This window comes from Astatotilapia calliptera, chromosome 2, assembly GCF_900246225.1.
Source record: "Astatotilapia calliptera chromosome 2, fAstCal1.2, whole genome shotgun sequence".
Lineage (NCBI taxonomy): Eukaryota > Metazoa > Chordata > Actinopteri > Cichliformes > Cichlidae > Astatotilapia > Astatotilapia calliptera.
Window position 1 is genome coordinate 27,360,920 of NC_039303.1, and position 16,815 is coordinate 27,377,734.

Here is a 16,815-nt window from a genome sequence, read left to right on the forward strand (position 1 = left end):
AAATCTGGAACGTTGTTGTCTAATCATGTTTGCTTGCAAATATTTAAAAAATTTCAGTTACAGAATCCTAAAGAACCAACAAACAAATAAACATGATACCACTGTGAGGAATTTTCCAGATCTTCAGTCTTTAGGGCTCGTCTGTAGAGGTGTGGATGAGGGGAGGGGGAGGGTGGTGCTCCAGGCGTCAGTTTGTTAATGGATCATTTTCCTGTAGGCTTTTGTATGCAGAGCTACAGAAGAAAGCTCCCGGCTTCCTTTGAGTGTGTCCTCAGGAGAAAAGGGGTTGGGTGAGGAGGGGGATGCAGAGAAAGCTGCTCACCTCATGTCACAATGCAACATTTAATCAGTGTTATTGAAGGGCTTCTACTGTAATTACATCTAACACATGGCTAGAAATGTTTTGTTTATAAAGGTTAATTTGGGTGCTACTTATTTAATACAATGGATATTTTTGTCTTGGTACAGCAGGGGAGTGCTAGATATAGTTTAAAATATCCAGTGCTTACTTTAGTGGGTTCATTGTCTGATTAATACAGTAAGTATCCATTGGACAGTTTTATATAATGTCATGTAAATTTGTAATAACTGTGTATATAAGTTGACTTGACAGTAAACAGCATGGTCGATCATGTATCATGTATTTCCCCCTGTATCATTATTTTATTTCATTTTATTTTATCCAACCTCACTTAAAAACACTGATTCAGAAGCACAGGTGTTCTGTCAAATACACCTCCCACCCCCTCTCCACATAAGTACACATGACAAGAAAAAACCCCACATGTTTGATGTCATGCTCAATAAAAAAGCCCAGCTACATGATAGGAACCTTATGATATGAGATCATATGCGGGATTTTAACCACACACTAGCTTAAAACTTGACAGATTATAGATGGTGATTACAGAGGTTCTGATTTTTCTCTTTCATGATGAAATGTACCACTGATATAGAAGTGCATTAGAAGTATATATGCATAAATACGTCTTGTACATTTGCCACTGTCCAAGTGAGCACAGCCCAGTCTTATAAGACTGATAAGTTTTTTTCAACTATATTTACTTTCCTTTGTGTGTGTTTTTTTTTATTTTCTTTTGCATTATTAAGGCAAATAATTCCCATAGTGTTTCGAAACAGACTGAATTTTTTTTTTCTCTTGCAAAGATTGAAATCTTTTTTACTCTACGCCGAGAAATTGATTTAAAAGCCAAACTCTTGTTTTTATGAAGAAATAGGGCACCTCCTAGTGGTGAGATTAGAGAAACGCACCTGTAGCCTGGAGTGTCGAGCACAAAAGTCATATTAAAACCAACAGCCACAAAACCACATGCTGAGGGTGAATCGGACGGACTAGACGTGCAATAACCGAACAATCGGGATTTTTCTCACTACTAAACTGTGCTGTTTCAGTCTTTCCTCTCTCTAGAGGTTTTAGAATTGGACTCGGTCCTTTATCTATGACTAAAAAAAACATTTATTTTGGAAAACATAATGTACAAGGTCTATAATTTCAAGGCAGAACTGGAAGAGGAGATGTAGCATCAGTTACCTCTCATCATCCCACTAAAACCTAATGGGATGGGGAGAAGCACAGATGTAAATACTTAATGTCCCACGTCAATGGTTAATTAATAGTTTTGATGAATCAAAACACCACAAACTACAAAAAAGATTAAAGATCCACCTGAAGCAATCTTTACTAGCAGGTTTATTTTGCACAGATGTGTATGGGGTTGTATTTATGAAATCTGTCCCTCCTCGGGTTTTCATGTATCAAATGTGCACAGAAATATATTTTCCCATTTGTTAAACTGGCATTGAATTTGCTTTGAATTAGTTTTTCTGCTTAACTGACTTTATTACAGTTTCGAGAACAAGATAAAAGGATAAAATAAAGTAAAGAAAGTAAAAGAGAAGTTGACTTTGAGTTCAAGAATCATTTCGACACAAAAAAGAAGTGATGAAAATGACAGGAAACTTTGCACTTTAAAAACTGATGCTGCAGAAGTTCTTCCGCGGTTTATCTTGTTCATCAGCGCATCAGCTCTGTGGTATCACCGTCAAGTTTCAGGGAAAATATGAAGATAATAAAAGACACAGGAAGTTATTAAAATTATTGTACCGCTTGTTTATGCCTTTAAGGTGTACTGTGGCTTTCCTGACGATTCATATCATAAGCTAAACGAAGTGCTTTATGTGTTAATGCATAAAAAAAGATAACATGTTTTGAAAGGAAGGGAAACTGAAAAAGCATCAGATGCACAGACTGTGGTGTAATATGAGCAAAAGACTCATTTTCCTCTCTCTGTCAGCAGATGTGGTTTTACTTCTGTTCTTTGAGACCAGCTGTGGAAGATTGCACTGCGTAAGCGAGTTTCATTCACTGGTAAAGAAAGATGAGAATGGTGATCTTTCACAGGACGCTCTGTAATTACGGAACAAGGTCTCGCAAGTTTGAACAGAGTAAGAGACCAAATAACAACACCTTAAGGTCGCTGTGTGCTTGCAGCGTTAGAATCAAAGGGTAAAGTGTGACTTTAATAGTCGTAATAATAAAGGCCTTTATGTCAGTGTGAGTTCAGCCCGTGCTGTTCTTCACATCACAAGAAGACAGAGGACAGAGCAGTCAAAAAGACTGACTAAAAACTGATCAAGTATTCTGTTAGTTATTCAAATCATAGTTTAATAATCATGAAAAACAATCATTCAGTCTAAACCATGTAAGAGATCACCCTCTGCTTATGATTTCACATGAATGAGACATACAAGTAAAAAAAAAGGCTGTAAAACAACACATAAAGAAAGTGGATGGAAAATATGTTGACTTTCAAAATCAGAGCACAGTGGCAGATCATTAGCACTTTGAAGGTAAAACGGGAGATGTTCATTGGATCAAAAATGAACACTGTTTAAAAATACAGTACATAATGTTGTTTGGCCACTTCTGCTGTGTTGGGCCTAAGTTTCAGACCCGTGAGGCCCAGCGACGCTCTTCCTCGGCCCATTTAACAGGCACTGTCATGCTTCACCTTCTGCAGCCTCTTTTCCATCCAAGCGTGTTGAGTCTCGCGGTGTTAGATCCTCTTGTTGATTCTTTTGAAGGTTACACCCTTCTCTCCTGGAGTTACGCAAGTCTGCATACGCAAAAAAGGAAAAAAAAGAGGATTAAAGATAATCTGGTATTAAAAGAGCAAATGGATTTATCTAAGGGATTATTAATCTCATTCAAAAAGTGCAGTGAATAAGTGGCTTCTTCTCCTACCATTACTAGCTTGTCATCAACGATCTCTGCTGTGAAGAGGTACTGAGGGAACTGACATGAAATCTTGTTGCCTTCCATAGTTACAGGCGCCTTAAGAAAAATATCGTGGAGCTTTGGTTACATGAAGATTTCATTAAAAGTTGTGAACACTGTCAGCTGCAAATCCTAAGTTTCCTCTGTGCATTTTAGTTCCTCACCTTGAATTTGGATCCTGTCATCGTCGTCAGCTCACATTCTTGACCAACAATAAATGTATTGGACCAGGTCCAGTTCGGGATGGTTTGTGTCCAGGTGAAGTTATTCCCGTCTTGCACCACTTCAGTCACCGCCTTGTGGTCTGTCTTGGCATTTTGAAGACCTGTGAACAAGCGGGTTATATCCCAGAGCAAGAAGTCCAACAAAGTGTAAACAAATGATGCCTGACATTAGTTCATTTGTGGCTTAAAAAAAAAGAAGCATCCTCATACCAACTACTTCCAGAAAATCCTCATAATTCTCTTGACTCTCAAGCTCATATTTCCCACTGAACCCCATGATGCCAAAAGAGCAGAAATAAAAAAAGGGAAGAAGTTCTTGAGTCAAGAAAGGAGTGGCCTGCTCCCGATGAACCACCTTTCTGTTCCTTTCCACTTACACGTTTCTAACAATGTGTCATCCCCCACACGTGGTATTTTTCCTAAGACTAGTGTCACAAGCTGCAAAGTATGTCCACGCTCCTGCCTGTATCAGGTTTTTCCAGCCCTTCGCTGATGTAAAAAAAGGACATCTGCATGTTTGAACATGTGGTGTAGTAAAATAGAAGATAAACACAGTATGTCCTAATGCCAGCATCATGTCAAAGGAGGTCGTTCAGGTGAGGTTAAGCAGTTTACACCAGAAAAGAACTTCCTTCAAATGAAAGTAGAAGCTACTGTTTTGTGGATTTATTGAGAAATAATGGAAAAAAAACTGTGTGTCATTCCCCCTTGCTCTCTTCCTGCTTTCCTGTCTGATCTCTATTGCTGTGCTGTGAAAAAAAGCTGTTTGGTGGCTAAAAACCAGCAAAAAAGTGAAATCCAATTCCACAGAACAAGTAGCCTAATATATATATTTTTATATCACCGTTAAGTATAAAAGGAAGATGCCAGAATATTCACACCTGAGACTGAATATGTGACATTTTTCTGAAAAAGATTTATTAAAATGAATAAAAAGAAACATGCAAGACGTTTGCACATTTCTGTTGGTGCTTGCAGCCAGGAAGGTATTTAATCTTGAAAGGAGGTGAAAATAAGGTGAAAACAAGGCTGCTGAATAAGATGTTAAAGCCCTCTCACCTGAATGTGTTAAATCTTGGACCTTTGCGAGAGCAATGGCTTCATTTCAGCTGGTAATAAAGAGTGAAACGCAGTGCTAATTTATCTCCTCCTCTGCTACCTGCAACTCTTTGTAAGCTCCACTCACCTTCCACTCTGAAGCAGAATAAACAGCTGGTCTCTCTCGAAGTGCTGAATGTACTGTGTTGTACTAAGTGGTAAAATCCATGTAAATTATTAGCATTTTTTTAAATTACAAAGTAAAATCACTTTGTTATCTTGTTATTTTTAAACAGCTTCTTATGTGGATTGTACAGATTCTTTAAATATAATGTGTTTTATGATGTGTTGGTGATCTATAGACATGCTGGTGGGTGGATATTGTTGATATTATTGAGGCACGCTAATTGCTCAATTTTTTATTTTATCCATCCATCCATCCATCCATCCATCCATCCATCCAGCCAGCCAGCTTCTTCTCTTATCCAGTTCAGGCCTGCAGAGCGAGGAGCCGGAGCCTATCCCAGTTTTTGGGAAAGGTGCAGGGTATGCCAGGATGCTGTGACGTGACAATACAAACCACCACTTTACCCTTATTACAAATCAAACAGTGTAACTGTGTGTCTTTGTACCTGTAATGAATCACAGACAAAGCCTGCTTTGAATCATTGGTGGAAAGGACCAACGACTGTCAAGGAAAGTTCCAGGAAGTGTGACTTTATGAAATACATAAAGGACAAAATAAAAAGGTGGATTTTGCATCTTTTAGTAGATAAAAATTTAACTGCTGGATCATTTTTGCTGCTAATGTAATAGAGTATGAGAAGCAGATAAATTAACATAATAAATCTTTAAATATGTGTAATGATTACTTGTATGTGTTGAATTTTTTGACAAAAGTGCAGACAATCCCCTGAGTTCTGTGTTAGTTTTTGTTCTTGAGGTTTTTTTTTTTGCACTTTTCTGATCTTCTTCATGTTTCTGTCTCCAGTATTGGATCCTCTCTTTTATATCTTCTAAAAAATCTGATTTATCACACTCTTAATTGGTAGTTGGTGATTAACACTTTAATAACAACTGATCATGAGCTGTGTTTACGTTAACTATCTATATAATGAGGAAAACCTTTTTTTTTTAATCTAATAAACACCATCTGCTTCTGCTTCTATCATCAGACTGATGTTAACACCTCGGATAATACCTGAGAGAGCTCTTTGTTTGCCAGAGCAAAGTGAGAAATGAAGAATTGGCCTTGAAGCAGAATTCAAGCAACGTTCTACTTTTATTTATTCATCACATTTCTACAAACATACAAAGAAGATGATATGGGATGATTGTGTGCACAGCAGATAAAACAGGTTATACTTTATTTCCACAATATACCATAAAGATACCAAGTGACTGCAACAGAACAGTGATCGTTTGTCTTTCCACGCTTTTTACACGACTCGGGTTCTTCGACACGTTCGCTCTTGTACAGAGCAGATGTGGAGTTGTAACTGAAAGGGAGTGAGAGGCTGTGCTGGATGGAGGTCCTTTCAGTCTTTTCTCCTAGAGTCTGAATAAACAAAAAAAAACATGCATGCACAGATTTGTGTCCAGTCCCAAGAGGGCAGCAAACACTGTGTCAGAGCTGTTACTGTCTACTGAAAGAAACTCTACTTTCAATCTCAGTTACAGCAACATGGAACAACATACCTGTGATACAGCAGCATAGTCAGTACTCTTCACCTTACATTGACAGCTTATGACAATGATAATCCACTGACTGATGAATGATCATGGGATCATGTACAGTGAAGCCTGTGAAACCCTACCTCCCTGCTCTGTTTGTTACTGTGATCCCTATAAGGAATGAACCAGTAAGTCTCATCTTAGTACGACGAATGAGTCACACTTTGTCAACAGGCACAATAAGGTCTTTGTTGACCCCTCCCTTATCTTTATTCTTCACAAAGGAGAAAGAGAAAACTCCTCCTGTAGTTTCCTCAGCGGTTCTCCCCCCTCTCAGAGCTGTCGGCTGGCAATCGATGGGGCTGCCGGGCAGCAGGTTGGGGGTGGAGGGAGTCGGGGTGGTAGCTCCCCAGATGTATAATGCTTCCCCCTCAGGGCAAGGCGGCAGACCCATACTCAGGTAACTCGGGCTCGGGCTGGCTGAGGACGGCAGAGTACGCTGGCTTCCGTTCAGACAGCCGGAGTTGTGGTCCGTTGAGTTTTTGCGTGAGTTTCCAGAGGAGCTGAAGGTGGAGGAACGGTAATTATACTCTCTCCAGCCGGGACGCTTGCGCTGGTGACACTGGCATTTCAGGATCCGGATGAAAGCCAGCTTGAACTCGCGGTTGTAGCAGGGGTAGATGATGGGGTTCAGGCAGCTGTTGAAGTAACCAAGCCAGAAGATTACTTTGAAGAGGGATTCAGGTGGCCGCAGGTGCACATTAAAGGACCCTGGGACAGCAGGGGGTAAAAAGAGAAGCTGCTCTTAGTCATGAATAGTAAGCATGGCTGATGTAGTCGCCTACACATTCTACACATTCACCAATACAACAAGTGAAAGATCCTTTTTTTGATCCAGGGAGGAGACACAAACTGGGATCTGACAGAATCTGCCAAATCAAACATTTGGAGCTATTGTGAATAAGAGAGCAGCGGCTCTGTGCAGAAATCCTAATTTCTTCTGTTCTTTGGCTAGTTCACATAAAACTAACATCAATCCTTCTATTTTCTTTCTCTTATCTAGTCAGTAATGTAATGCGGTGTGGTGGAGGGGTTGGAGTCCAGAGGCCCCATTATAGCTAGCTAGCTTCTTGGCTAACACATAGACAACCATTCACATTCACACCTAAGGCCAATTTAGAATGGCCAGTTTAAATAACCTAACGATAACTCAGGTGATACCGTGTGATTAGGAGCTAAAATGGGTGCCTACCACTTTAAGGATGTTAAATCAATCACAGCAGCGGTTTAGTGACTTGAGGGGCGTGGCCTAAGTAGACGGCAGTGTCATGGTTTTCTGACCTGTACACAAGTAAGTTCTTATTTTTGATTATATCTAAATGGAATTCATTATTACCTCTTTAGTTTGTAAAAGATAAATAAACCGTCAAGTGAAATCGATTTTTCTATATAAGAACATGTGTCAGCCATAAACTCTTTTATTACCCTACACATATTCTAACGTCTCAGTTTTCACTATTTTCCCTGAGCTTTTTTACTTGTTTGTATGCAAGGCCGTCAATTAAATCTCAGAAAACCAGCCTGCACAGTACAAATGAAGCCAATTAGCTGAGTTCCTAAATTTTAGACTCCAATTAAGTAACGCTTATCCTAATAATAAAATAATGTTAAAAATAATGTTGTTAACTAGACTTCGATTGTTACTGTAAAAACAAACTATCAAAAATCTCTGATATAATTCAGATTTGAAAACTTGGGTCTTTAAATGACTGATTTATTTTCAGAGATATGCGTGTTCACCTTGTGACACCCTTCTGCAACTCCTTCGTAGTGGCAGTGCAAGAGTCTCTGGGTGTTGCCAAGGCTTAATTGCCAATTGTCTACACTTCCAGAGGTGTGGGTAAAGGCATGGCTGAGGATAGGTTGGGGGAGATGACACTTCTTCTCTTCAATGGCTCTCTGGGATTTTTTTTTTTTAAGTTGACGTCCCATCCATCCTCTTCCATTTATCCTTCTCAGGGTTCTGTTGAGGTTATTGAATGATTTATAATAAAAACAATGCTTCTGCAAACTCTGGTGTCAATCTCCACTTTATGAACAAGTCTCTATTGTAGATGAGACATTAGGTCTCAATGGGACTACCTATATTAAAAAGGTTAAATAAAAATAATAAATAAAAAAGTTGTGGCTTTTGAGCCGGATCGAAACAGCTTTTTTAATTTAAAGATTGATCTGATGGCTAGAGTAATTCAACAGTTAACATACTAAAAGTGTTGTTTACTCAAAGACCTTACTCATTTTAGGTAGTATCATGTGTTCTCACTGTTTCACCAGCAGAGATTCAGGGTTCATGACAAGCTAAGCTATTCGCCTTCTGACTCAACCTCCACACTCGAAACACAGTCGTGAAAGTTGACCTTTTCACCTGAAGCATCCGAAGTTGAGATTCCAACGACCTTGTACATGTCGGAAAAAATGTGTATTAAGTTGTGCTAAAGAAATGTTTTCACCAAATGACTCATGAATAAGCATGCAGTCCTGAGCTACATTTATACTGAGCGATGATATGCTCATTTTTGCTAAATTTGAGGATTGAATCTCTCCTGTGAAAGTCAGCAGAGGTTATTTATATATTCTGTAAGGGAATATGAAAGTGTACTATGGCACCTCAGAGTCATCTGGAGGCTGAATAAATGTAACTGACAGAAAGTGATCAACATGGATCAATTACAGCCATTTAATTAGGTCGTTTTAAGATCATTTTATACTCATTACACATTACTGAGACTTCCTGGTTTAGTTATCCTTTATTGATGTTGCATCATATCCAACAGGTGGCAGCACTGATTAAGATAAACAGGGTTTTTTTTACTCTTAGACCGTTTGCAGTCTTCAGATGAGGATGTGAAGACAGTTAGTTCCATATGTTATTCATCATTACAGAAAACCTTGTATTTAGGAAGGCCTTCACAAGCAGATAATGTGTTTCCTTAAAAAGAAAAAACCCAAAACAAAGTAAAACAATACACTTGATCAAGAAAGCAGAAAAGGTGAGCTGACCCTGAATTCCCTTTTAGATAAATGCTCTGTGGGAGAGACGAGCTGGTCTGAAAAGGGGGAAAAAAAGTTGAAGTGAAATGACAGTTTGTCCTGTCAGAGGTTATGGAGGTTACACTAGCAACACAAGTGTCTCCTTTCTGCACGGTGCCTAGTGGCCTTGTCTGTGTTTACACAGGTAACATGGCTGAAGCTGTGCAGACGTGATCGTTGGTCAGACTCGACACGAAAAACGAAATGATATCATTCTGAAAGAGTATGAGGCAAGTTTGCCATGTATGATAATGAGCAAATCTGGGCTGGGTTAAATTGCATTAATCTACCCCCTGTTGTGCTTTTTGTCCTACTGTGGCTGAGCTTAAATACAGGAAGGATATCTTACAAGCTAATGAGGTGAGAGGGGAAGCCTGAAGACTAAAATAGGGGATTAATAAGCACAGCACAGCGTGATTAGTGTGAAACAGACACATTGTGCGTTTGCGCGCGTGTTTGTGTGTAGGCTGATGTGAGTAAAACAACGTTTCTTTACACCAGCCCACATTCCTAAATTGATATCACATTCCTGGATAGGCTGAGGATGCACCACGATCTCAGGCTTTCAAGTGTGAAATTACCTCTGACAACCAGAGACACCTCAGCTTACTTCTTCATGAAAATCAGATCAACAGCTTTAACGATTACTCTAAGCTGTACAAGGTGCATTATACACAACACAGCCAAAGGGTGAACTGACGCAGGTACCCGGGTCAAAAGCACACTTTGATTTTGATGTCGCAATAACAGGAGAGCATGGAACCAGACGTGTTCTTTCCAAAACACACGCACGCACACGTACACGCTGCTGTGGACAATTTGTAATGTTGATGAAAGTGATTATTTGACAATATGAGGAAATGTCGCTTTCAGCTTTCATCCTAATGAGTGGCTCCAAGTACTAGAAGCTGTCTCTCTCTCTGTGTGTGTGTGTGTGTGTGTGTGTGGTAGCTAGACTGTGAGATGAGACTGCTGTCTGAATGAGTCTTGGCCCCATAAACTCCAGATGAATCGGTGTCTTCTTGGTGGCTGGTATTTTCACATGCTATTTTCCCCTCTGCTCGGCCACTTAAATGTGATTACATAACTGTGTGAGCTATGAGCGTGATTGGGATACAGAGGAGGGGATTTGGTGAATTAAAATATGGTCATTCCTTCGTTTCTCTCCATGTCTGTCTCTCTCCATTCATCTCCATTTGTCAGTGTGTTTCTCTGTGTAGTAGCTGGCTGCAAATCAAAAGGATTTGACTGCCTGCATCACATCTCTGCTTATTCTTTTCTCACCCATAACCTTTTGAAACTGATCAACCCTGATTATTAAATATTTTGCGTGCTTACGTTCTGTAACGTCTCGGTTTGGGCGACAGTTGTATAAATCTACACCACGTGCATCTGGATTGGACACCGAGAGCAGCATCCACACAGGCAAAACCGATACGAAGCACCGTCTCCATCCTCGGAAACCCCCTTTAACAACATCCCGATCATCCCACAGAGAGTATAAGTTGGGACCCTGCCATCATGTTCCCGTGTCTCCTTTCAACACAAACGTGGGATAAAAGTGTAGGAAGCGCTGGCTGACAGCAGACCTTCCAGTGTCCAGACATGGTTCATGTTTGTGTGTTTAAGTTCTGTGTGAACGTGGTCCATTTTTGTCCTCTTTCAAGTGTTTATGTTTAAAAGCTATAGTATAAACGGCAGAGGAGGCAATGAGCTCAGCCCTGGGACAATAGTATACAGATAAATGCGGGCGGGTTGCGGCCTCACCCTTTCTGTTAATAGAAATGTTTGCACCTCCTTCCTGAGGACAGGCACACGCATATTTCACTCTGAAACACAGGAACATCTTAACAAAACATGGCATCCTGTTATTCTAACTAATTGAAGTAGTGATGCCTATTCTGTGCCATGTACACACACACACAATCTCCTCTCACACATCCTGTTTCATAACACAGCAGTAAATATGATTAATATGTCTTGATCTGAGAGGAAAAAAGCATTATTGCCCTCTCGCTTTGCTTTCAATGAAAACCGTAGCGTGAAGCTATTTTTGGAAAATTGAGCTGACATCCCAGAGACCCCTCGTCTTCACCCCGATACCCCGTGGCACCTCCTGCTCTGCTCTGCCACCTCCTTTCTTTTTCATTGCTTTGATACTTAGCTCTCTAATTATTTTTCCTTCTCAAAAAAGCATTTGAGTTAACCCTGGAGCGCACAGGCGGGCCAGCTCAGCGGCCTTAAAAGCCAAAGAAGCTGTCTGAGAATCCCACAGAATTAACTGCTTCTGCTCAAAAAATGAGGAAACAACACCTCAGGTGTTGGATTCTCTCACATTTAGACACGCTGCTTGCACCACTTGTTCGATGCGAGGCCTTCACAGGACATTAGTGCCTATGCTGGCTGTGACAGAGCTGTGGGAAAATATGTGCAATGAAACACTAAAAACTTTTCTTTGGATGAGCGCAGAGATGAGGACAAGTGTGAGGATAACAGTCGATCTGGTTCTAAAATATATTTATTTGTGTGTATATTTATTTAAAGTTAAACATTTTTTCCCCTTTAATAGCAATATGAAGAAACCTTTTCTTCATTTATATCTATGCAGGCCTGAAAAGTCAATTAACTGATTAGTCACTGGAGCAAAAATTAATTAGTAACCTCGCTGATAACTCAGAATTACTTTCAGTTATTTAGCAACCAATTCAATATGAGCTGCACTCGTTTTACTCATGTGGGCAAACTGACTTTTGTTGTTCAGTAAATCTTGTAGATTTTGTAGATTTTAATTGTTTATGAACAAGATAAACGCATGAAAATGTCTAATTAAGCTGAAAAAACTATGAAATTCATCTCATCACAGACATGAAATAAATAAATATTTGTAAACAATCATAAAATCTGCTTCCGTGCACAGTGGCCTTGGAACACTTTAATTTGCATGTGAACCCATGTTGCTATAGCTTTTGCTGCAGAGTTGCCTTAAGCTATTATCTTGCATGTGTTATATGAGACCTGCTTAAAGGACATATGAGATTTGAAAGGTCAGTGTCAGTGTAAATAAATAGTTATCAACAGTAAAAGTACATCATGGAGTGTACTGGCTGCCCTACTGCACCTCTCACCCTATGACAGCTGGGATAGGCTCCAGCCCCCAGTGCAAACCTGGACTGGATGGATGGATGGATATAATCTAACTTAGATATTTGGATGAAAATGAGTCTTTAGGGAAAAATAAAACACCATGAAACAAAATTAAAAGACTGGAAATCGGCTTCAGTCTGGGTCAGTTTGTCAGATGAGTCAACACAACAAGCATCAGGAGGCACTGGTGCACATGATTAATGGAAGTGGGACGTTTACATGACTGTAAAGTTGCCTTTACAAATTGTTGTGTTTGCACTGTAGTGCCTACTCTGAACTTCTTCAATCTTGTTCCCGAAAAATCAAAATCAGAATCAGAATCAAATAAACTTTGGAAACTTGCTGAAGCCAACCTGAAGTGAACGCAAGCTTTACATTTTTAAAAGAGAAACAGCCAGACTAATAGGCTGATACATTCTAAGTTTAGGTATGACGCTTTTACCGACAAATATGCAGATGCTGAAAGTTCACAGCAAGTGTGTGTTAGATTTTGGACCGCTTTTCGTCCAAAGTAGCTGGTTTGGAGTACACTAACTTAAAAAAAATTTGACGTCGTGTTTATAATCCTGAGGTTTTTGCTCCAAGTTAAAGGCGTAAAAGGAAAAAGGACACTTTAAAACCTGAAAAGGAATGACTCAAACTGTGGGAACCGTTGCTGCCTGCTTGCCATTTATGTACAATGACAAAAAAATAAACTCCACAGTAATAACAGACGTTGCGTAAGATAGGTGAGACCTGTAGCTAAGGGACAGTTCACATATTTCTTCACAGGTTAAAACTTGATGGATCTGAGGTTGCAGTGGCTCCTTTTGGCCAGCCTCACTTTGATCTCTGAAAGCTTTTAATTGTTTAAAAAGCTGCAGTGATGGATGAGGCAGAAGCATCTGCAGCCACGCTGACACAATCGCTCAAGACACAAACGAGCATAACTTGCAATGCATTCACATAAACACGGATAAATATTTCATCACCCATCCACTGCACACCAGCGCACACACACACACACACACACACGCGCGCACACATCACCAACCACATGAGTTACAATACGAATCAGTGGCAGTGTGCAGAGGAAGGAGCAGGATAATAACAAGTGTGAAACAGGAAATCCCACTCTGTGGGTGGAGGCTCAGATCAACACAGGGATAGTGCCGCTGTCCTATCAGACTTAAGACGTGAGTCACACCAGAGAGCAGAGAGCAGGACAAACTTTAACTTCAAAACAACATCTCCCACAAATCTGCATCTGAAAATAGAGGTGCCTCAGGGCCCCGGTTCAGCTCCCTGGGTTGAGCAGGCGACCCAGGCTAACGCAGAGGTTTGAATCTGCCCCGAGGCCTTTTACTGCTTTTTTCCCCCCTGCTTTCCTGCCTTCTCTAGACTGTCCCAACACAATAAAAGCTAAACAAAATAAAGGCTAAAATAAAATATGTTAAAAAGAAAGGGAGCTCGGTGCCCAGCTTTGACATGACTATATAGTAGCACCATTCTCTGCCAGAGTACTCTCTCTGTGGATGCTTTTATGAATCTCTTAAGCCACTTAAAGTGGGCAGTAAATAAAGCTGCATGGTGCTTTGTCGCAATGTATCAGTATTCTACACCAGAGACTGTAAAGAGAAACTTGGGGGCTGGTTTTTGGCAGTGTCTAAAGAGGGTCCTTCTGAAGTCCACCCCTGAATGTAGGCGTAGAAGCCTCTCAGAACTGCAAATTCAGAACTTTGTAAAATCACATTTGGTGTGTACATTCGGTATCTCATCCAGGATGCCTTGGGGCAAAATAATCCCTGCCATGTAGCACTGCATAGTGATCCTGCCTCAGGTACTGCGTGTGTGTGTGTGTGTGTGTGTGTGTGTGAGAGGACGTGATGAGCTGCAGCTTGAAGCCAGGTGCATAAACACACTCCCTTATAACGACGCTAAATGAACACATGCAGACACATGGCTGTACACAAACATATACATATAGCCCACGGTGCCCCCGCGGGGTTAATCCCCACACATTCAGACCATCCGGCCCATTCTTGAATACAGCGCTTGTTTTTCAGTGAGGCCGTTTCCCCCTCCCCTCCCAAATGCCACTGCTAAACAAAGACTTGATGTTTTCTCAGCCTGCAATACATTGCTTCATTTCCACTGCAGTTTTTTAAACATTCATGCCAGAGTGCTGTTGAATGCTCGCCAGCGCCAGTGGCATCATAAGGGAGCCTCAGCAGGCTCCACAGGCTTCTGAAATGACTGACCAGAGCAGAGAGAGGCCACCTACCACTCACAGTGTATTTAGTGCAACAACAAATCAAATCAGACACTGAATTACGCTGAAAATATTTGGATGAGCTCTCAGTGAATTCCACTTCCTTGAAATGTTTTGGCGTTTCCAATGGGGCCCTGATTTCAGAGAAAATGGTGAACTTTTAACTTTGCAACATAAACAGAGGCTTAGGCCAGATCAATGATATAGATTCATTCATTCTGCGTCACATATTGCTACAAGATAAGGGGTTTTACTTCAGCAGTAATGGCTAAACCCGTAGAGCCCACCGAGACGTTTAATGACAGCAGAGCAACCCAGGAGATTCTGTGTGCGGCAGATATGATTTGCAATGCCTGCAGCAGCGTTTAACAGCAACAGTTTAGCTTCCCAGAGACATTTATGTGACTGAGATGTATTTTCTGCAGGCTGTTTTCGACCAATTAAATATCTGTTTTTAAACTGGCTTCCAGGGGGAACAAAGGTTGTCGATGTCTTTTTGCAAATTGCTTCATGTAAAAAAAAAAAAAAAGTATAGTCGTGGGGCGTACAAAAGACCCCCACCGAGTGACGTACGGAACCTACCTATGGGTAAGGCGAGAAAGAAGGGCAGCCAGCAAAGGGTAAACATGCCGACCACAACTCCCAAAGTTTTAGCTGCTTTCTTCTCCCGGGAGAATTTCAGCAGTTTTACCGTGAGCGAACTTCTAGCCTGGTTCGCGCGACCCTTCCCCGTGCCAGAACTGCCGGGATCCTCGTGCACCTGAGATCCCTTGTGGATCCTGAGGGTCAACTCGCTGGAGTTCATCCTCTCCCGCATCACACCTGCCTCCAGGTTCTTAGTGGTCCTTTTGGCGACTATGTAGACGCGGCAGTACATGGCGAGGATGACGGCGAGCGGGATGTAGAAGGAGCCGAGGGACGAGAAGAGGGCGTAGAACGGCTCCTCGGTGATGGGACATATCGTGTCGTCCGGCGACGGTGGCTGCTTCCACCCGAGCAGAGGGCCGATGGAGATGACCACCGACAGCGCCCAGACCCCAAGCATGGCCAGCAGAGCCCGCTTCTCCGTCACGATACCCGGGTACTGCAGCGGGTGGCTCACTCCAATGTAGCGGTCAATAGATATTACGCACAGGCTCATGATGGACGCGGTGCAGCACAGCACATCCACCGCCGCCCAAATGTCACAGAAGATCCTGCCGAACACCCAGTAGTCCAGGATCTCCAGGGTGGCGGACACGGGCAGCACGGTGGTGCCCAGCAGCAGGTCGGCGATGGCCAGGTTGATGATGAAGTAGTTGGTGGGGATCCGCAGGTGCCTGTTGCACACCACAGCGAGGATTACAAGGATGTTGCCCGCAATGGCAAACACGATGAAAGCCCCGAGTACCAAGCCGAGCGGGATGGCTCGGGTGAGGTCCATCTCGCTGCGCACCGTATGGTTACCCCCAGAGCTGTTAGTGAAATTGAACTGGGAAGACGCCCCGTCGAGTTTCGAGGAACCATTTTTCCACAAGTCTGTGACATTGTCAATGCTCAGACTCATTTTGACTCACAAAGTCCTCCATAGCAGGCTCCAGACCACTTGTAGCTTTAAAGAAAGGGCTTTAACACAAACTGCCAAAACGGTCTATGTGCGCATGGCTCACTGCGCTTCTTCGAATTCGCTTCCAAACGTTTTATCAGAGAAAAGCGATCATTGTGCAGCCGCACGTTCCCCATGCAGTCCGTCTCCCCCCACTCTCCTGAGAGGTTAGTGGAGAAGTGAGGGGGGCAGCAGTCATCTCCTGCCGCCTCTCCTCCGCACACAGCGTTGCCATATATTGACCAAACATACCTAAATACGCGCTTATGAAGTGCGCGTGACGCACTGCACGAAGAGCAGTGATTGCGCAGAATACGCACATAGTGTCGTTGCTTCACTTTCTTTCTTTCTTTCTTTCTTTCTTTCTTTCTTTCTTTCTTTCTTTTGACTTTGCAGGACGCAGTGAGGAATCGCGCTTTTTGGGTGAAGCACTTCATTTGTGTCCGATTTATTTTTCCCCACGGTGGGAGGGTGCTTAACTGGGCATTTACAAGTTCCACAACCACATAAC

The 16,815-nt window shown here is 41.8% G+C and overlaps 2 protein-coding genes across 2 annotated transcripts; both read right to left on the reverse strand.

Annotated features, from left to right (window-relative positions):
- Nucleotides 1–2,660: 2,660 nt before the first annotated feature.
- On the reverse strand, nucleotides 2,661–3,876 carry LOC113029342 (gastrotropin-like). The gene is made up of 4 exons (XM_026180175.1): nucleotides 3,733–3,876; nucleotides 3,463–3,623; nucleotides 3,266–3,355; nucleotides 2,661–3,137 (listed from the first exon to the last, which is right to left on the reverse strand). Exons 1-4 carry the CDS (start codon nucleotides 3,797–3,799, stop codon nucleotides 3,078–3,080), a joined length of 378 nt encoding a protein of 125 aa, XP_026035960.1. The 5' UTR covers nucleotides 3,800–3,876; the 3' UTR covers nucleotides 2,661–3,077.
- A 1,936-nt stretch (nucleotides 3,877–5,812) lies between these two features.
- On the reverse strand, nucleotides 5,813–16,607 carry LOC113035805 (alpha-1A adrenergic receptor). The gene is made up of 2 exons (XM_026191540.1): nucleotides 15,302–16,607; nucleotides 5,813–7,005 (listed from the first exon to the last, which is right to left on the reverse strand). Exons 1-2 carry the CDS (start codon nucleotides 16,263–16,265, stop codon nucleotides 6,452–6,454), a joined length of 1,518 nt encoding a protein of 505 aa, XP_026047325.1. The 5' UTR covers nucleotides 16,266–16,607; the 3' UTR covers nucleotides 5,813–6,451.
- Between the last annotated feature and the right edge of the window lie 208 nt (nucleotides 16,608–16,815).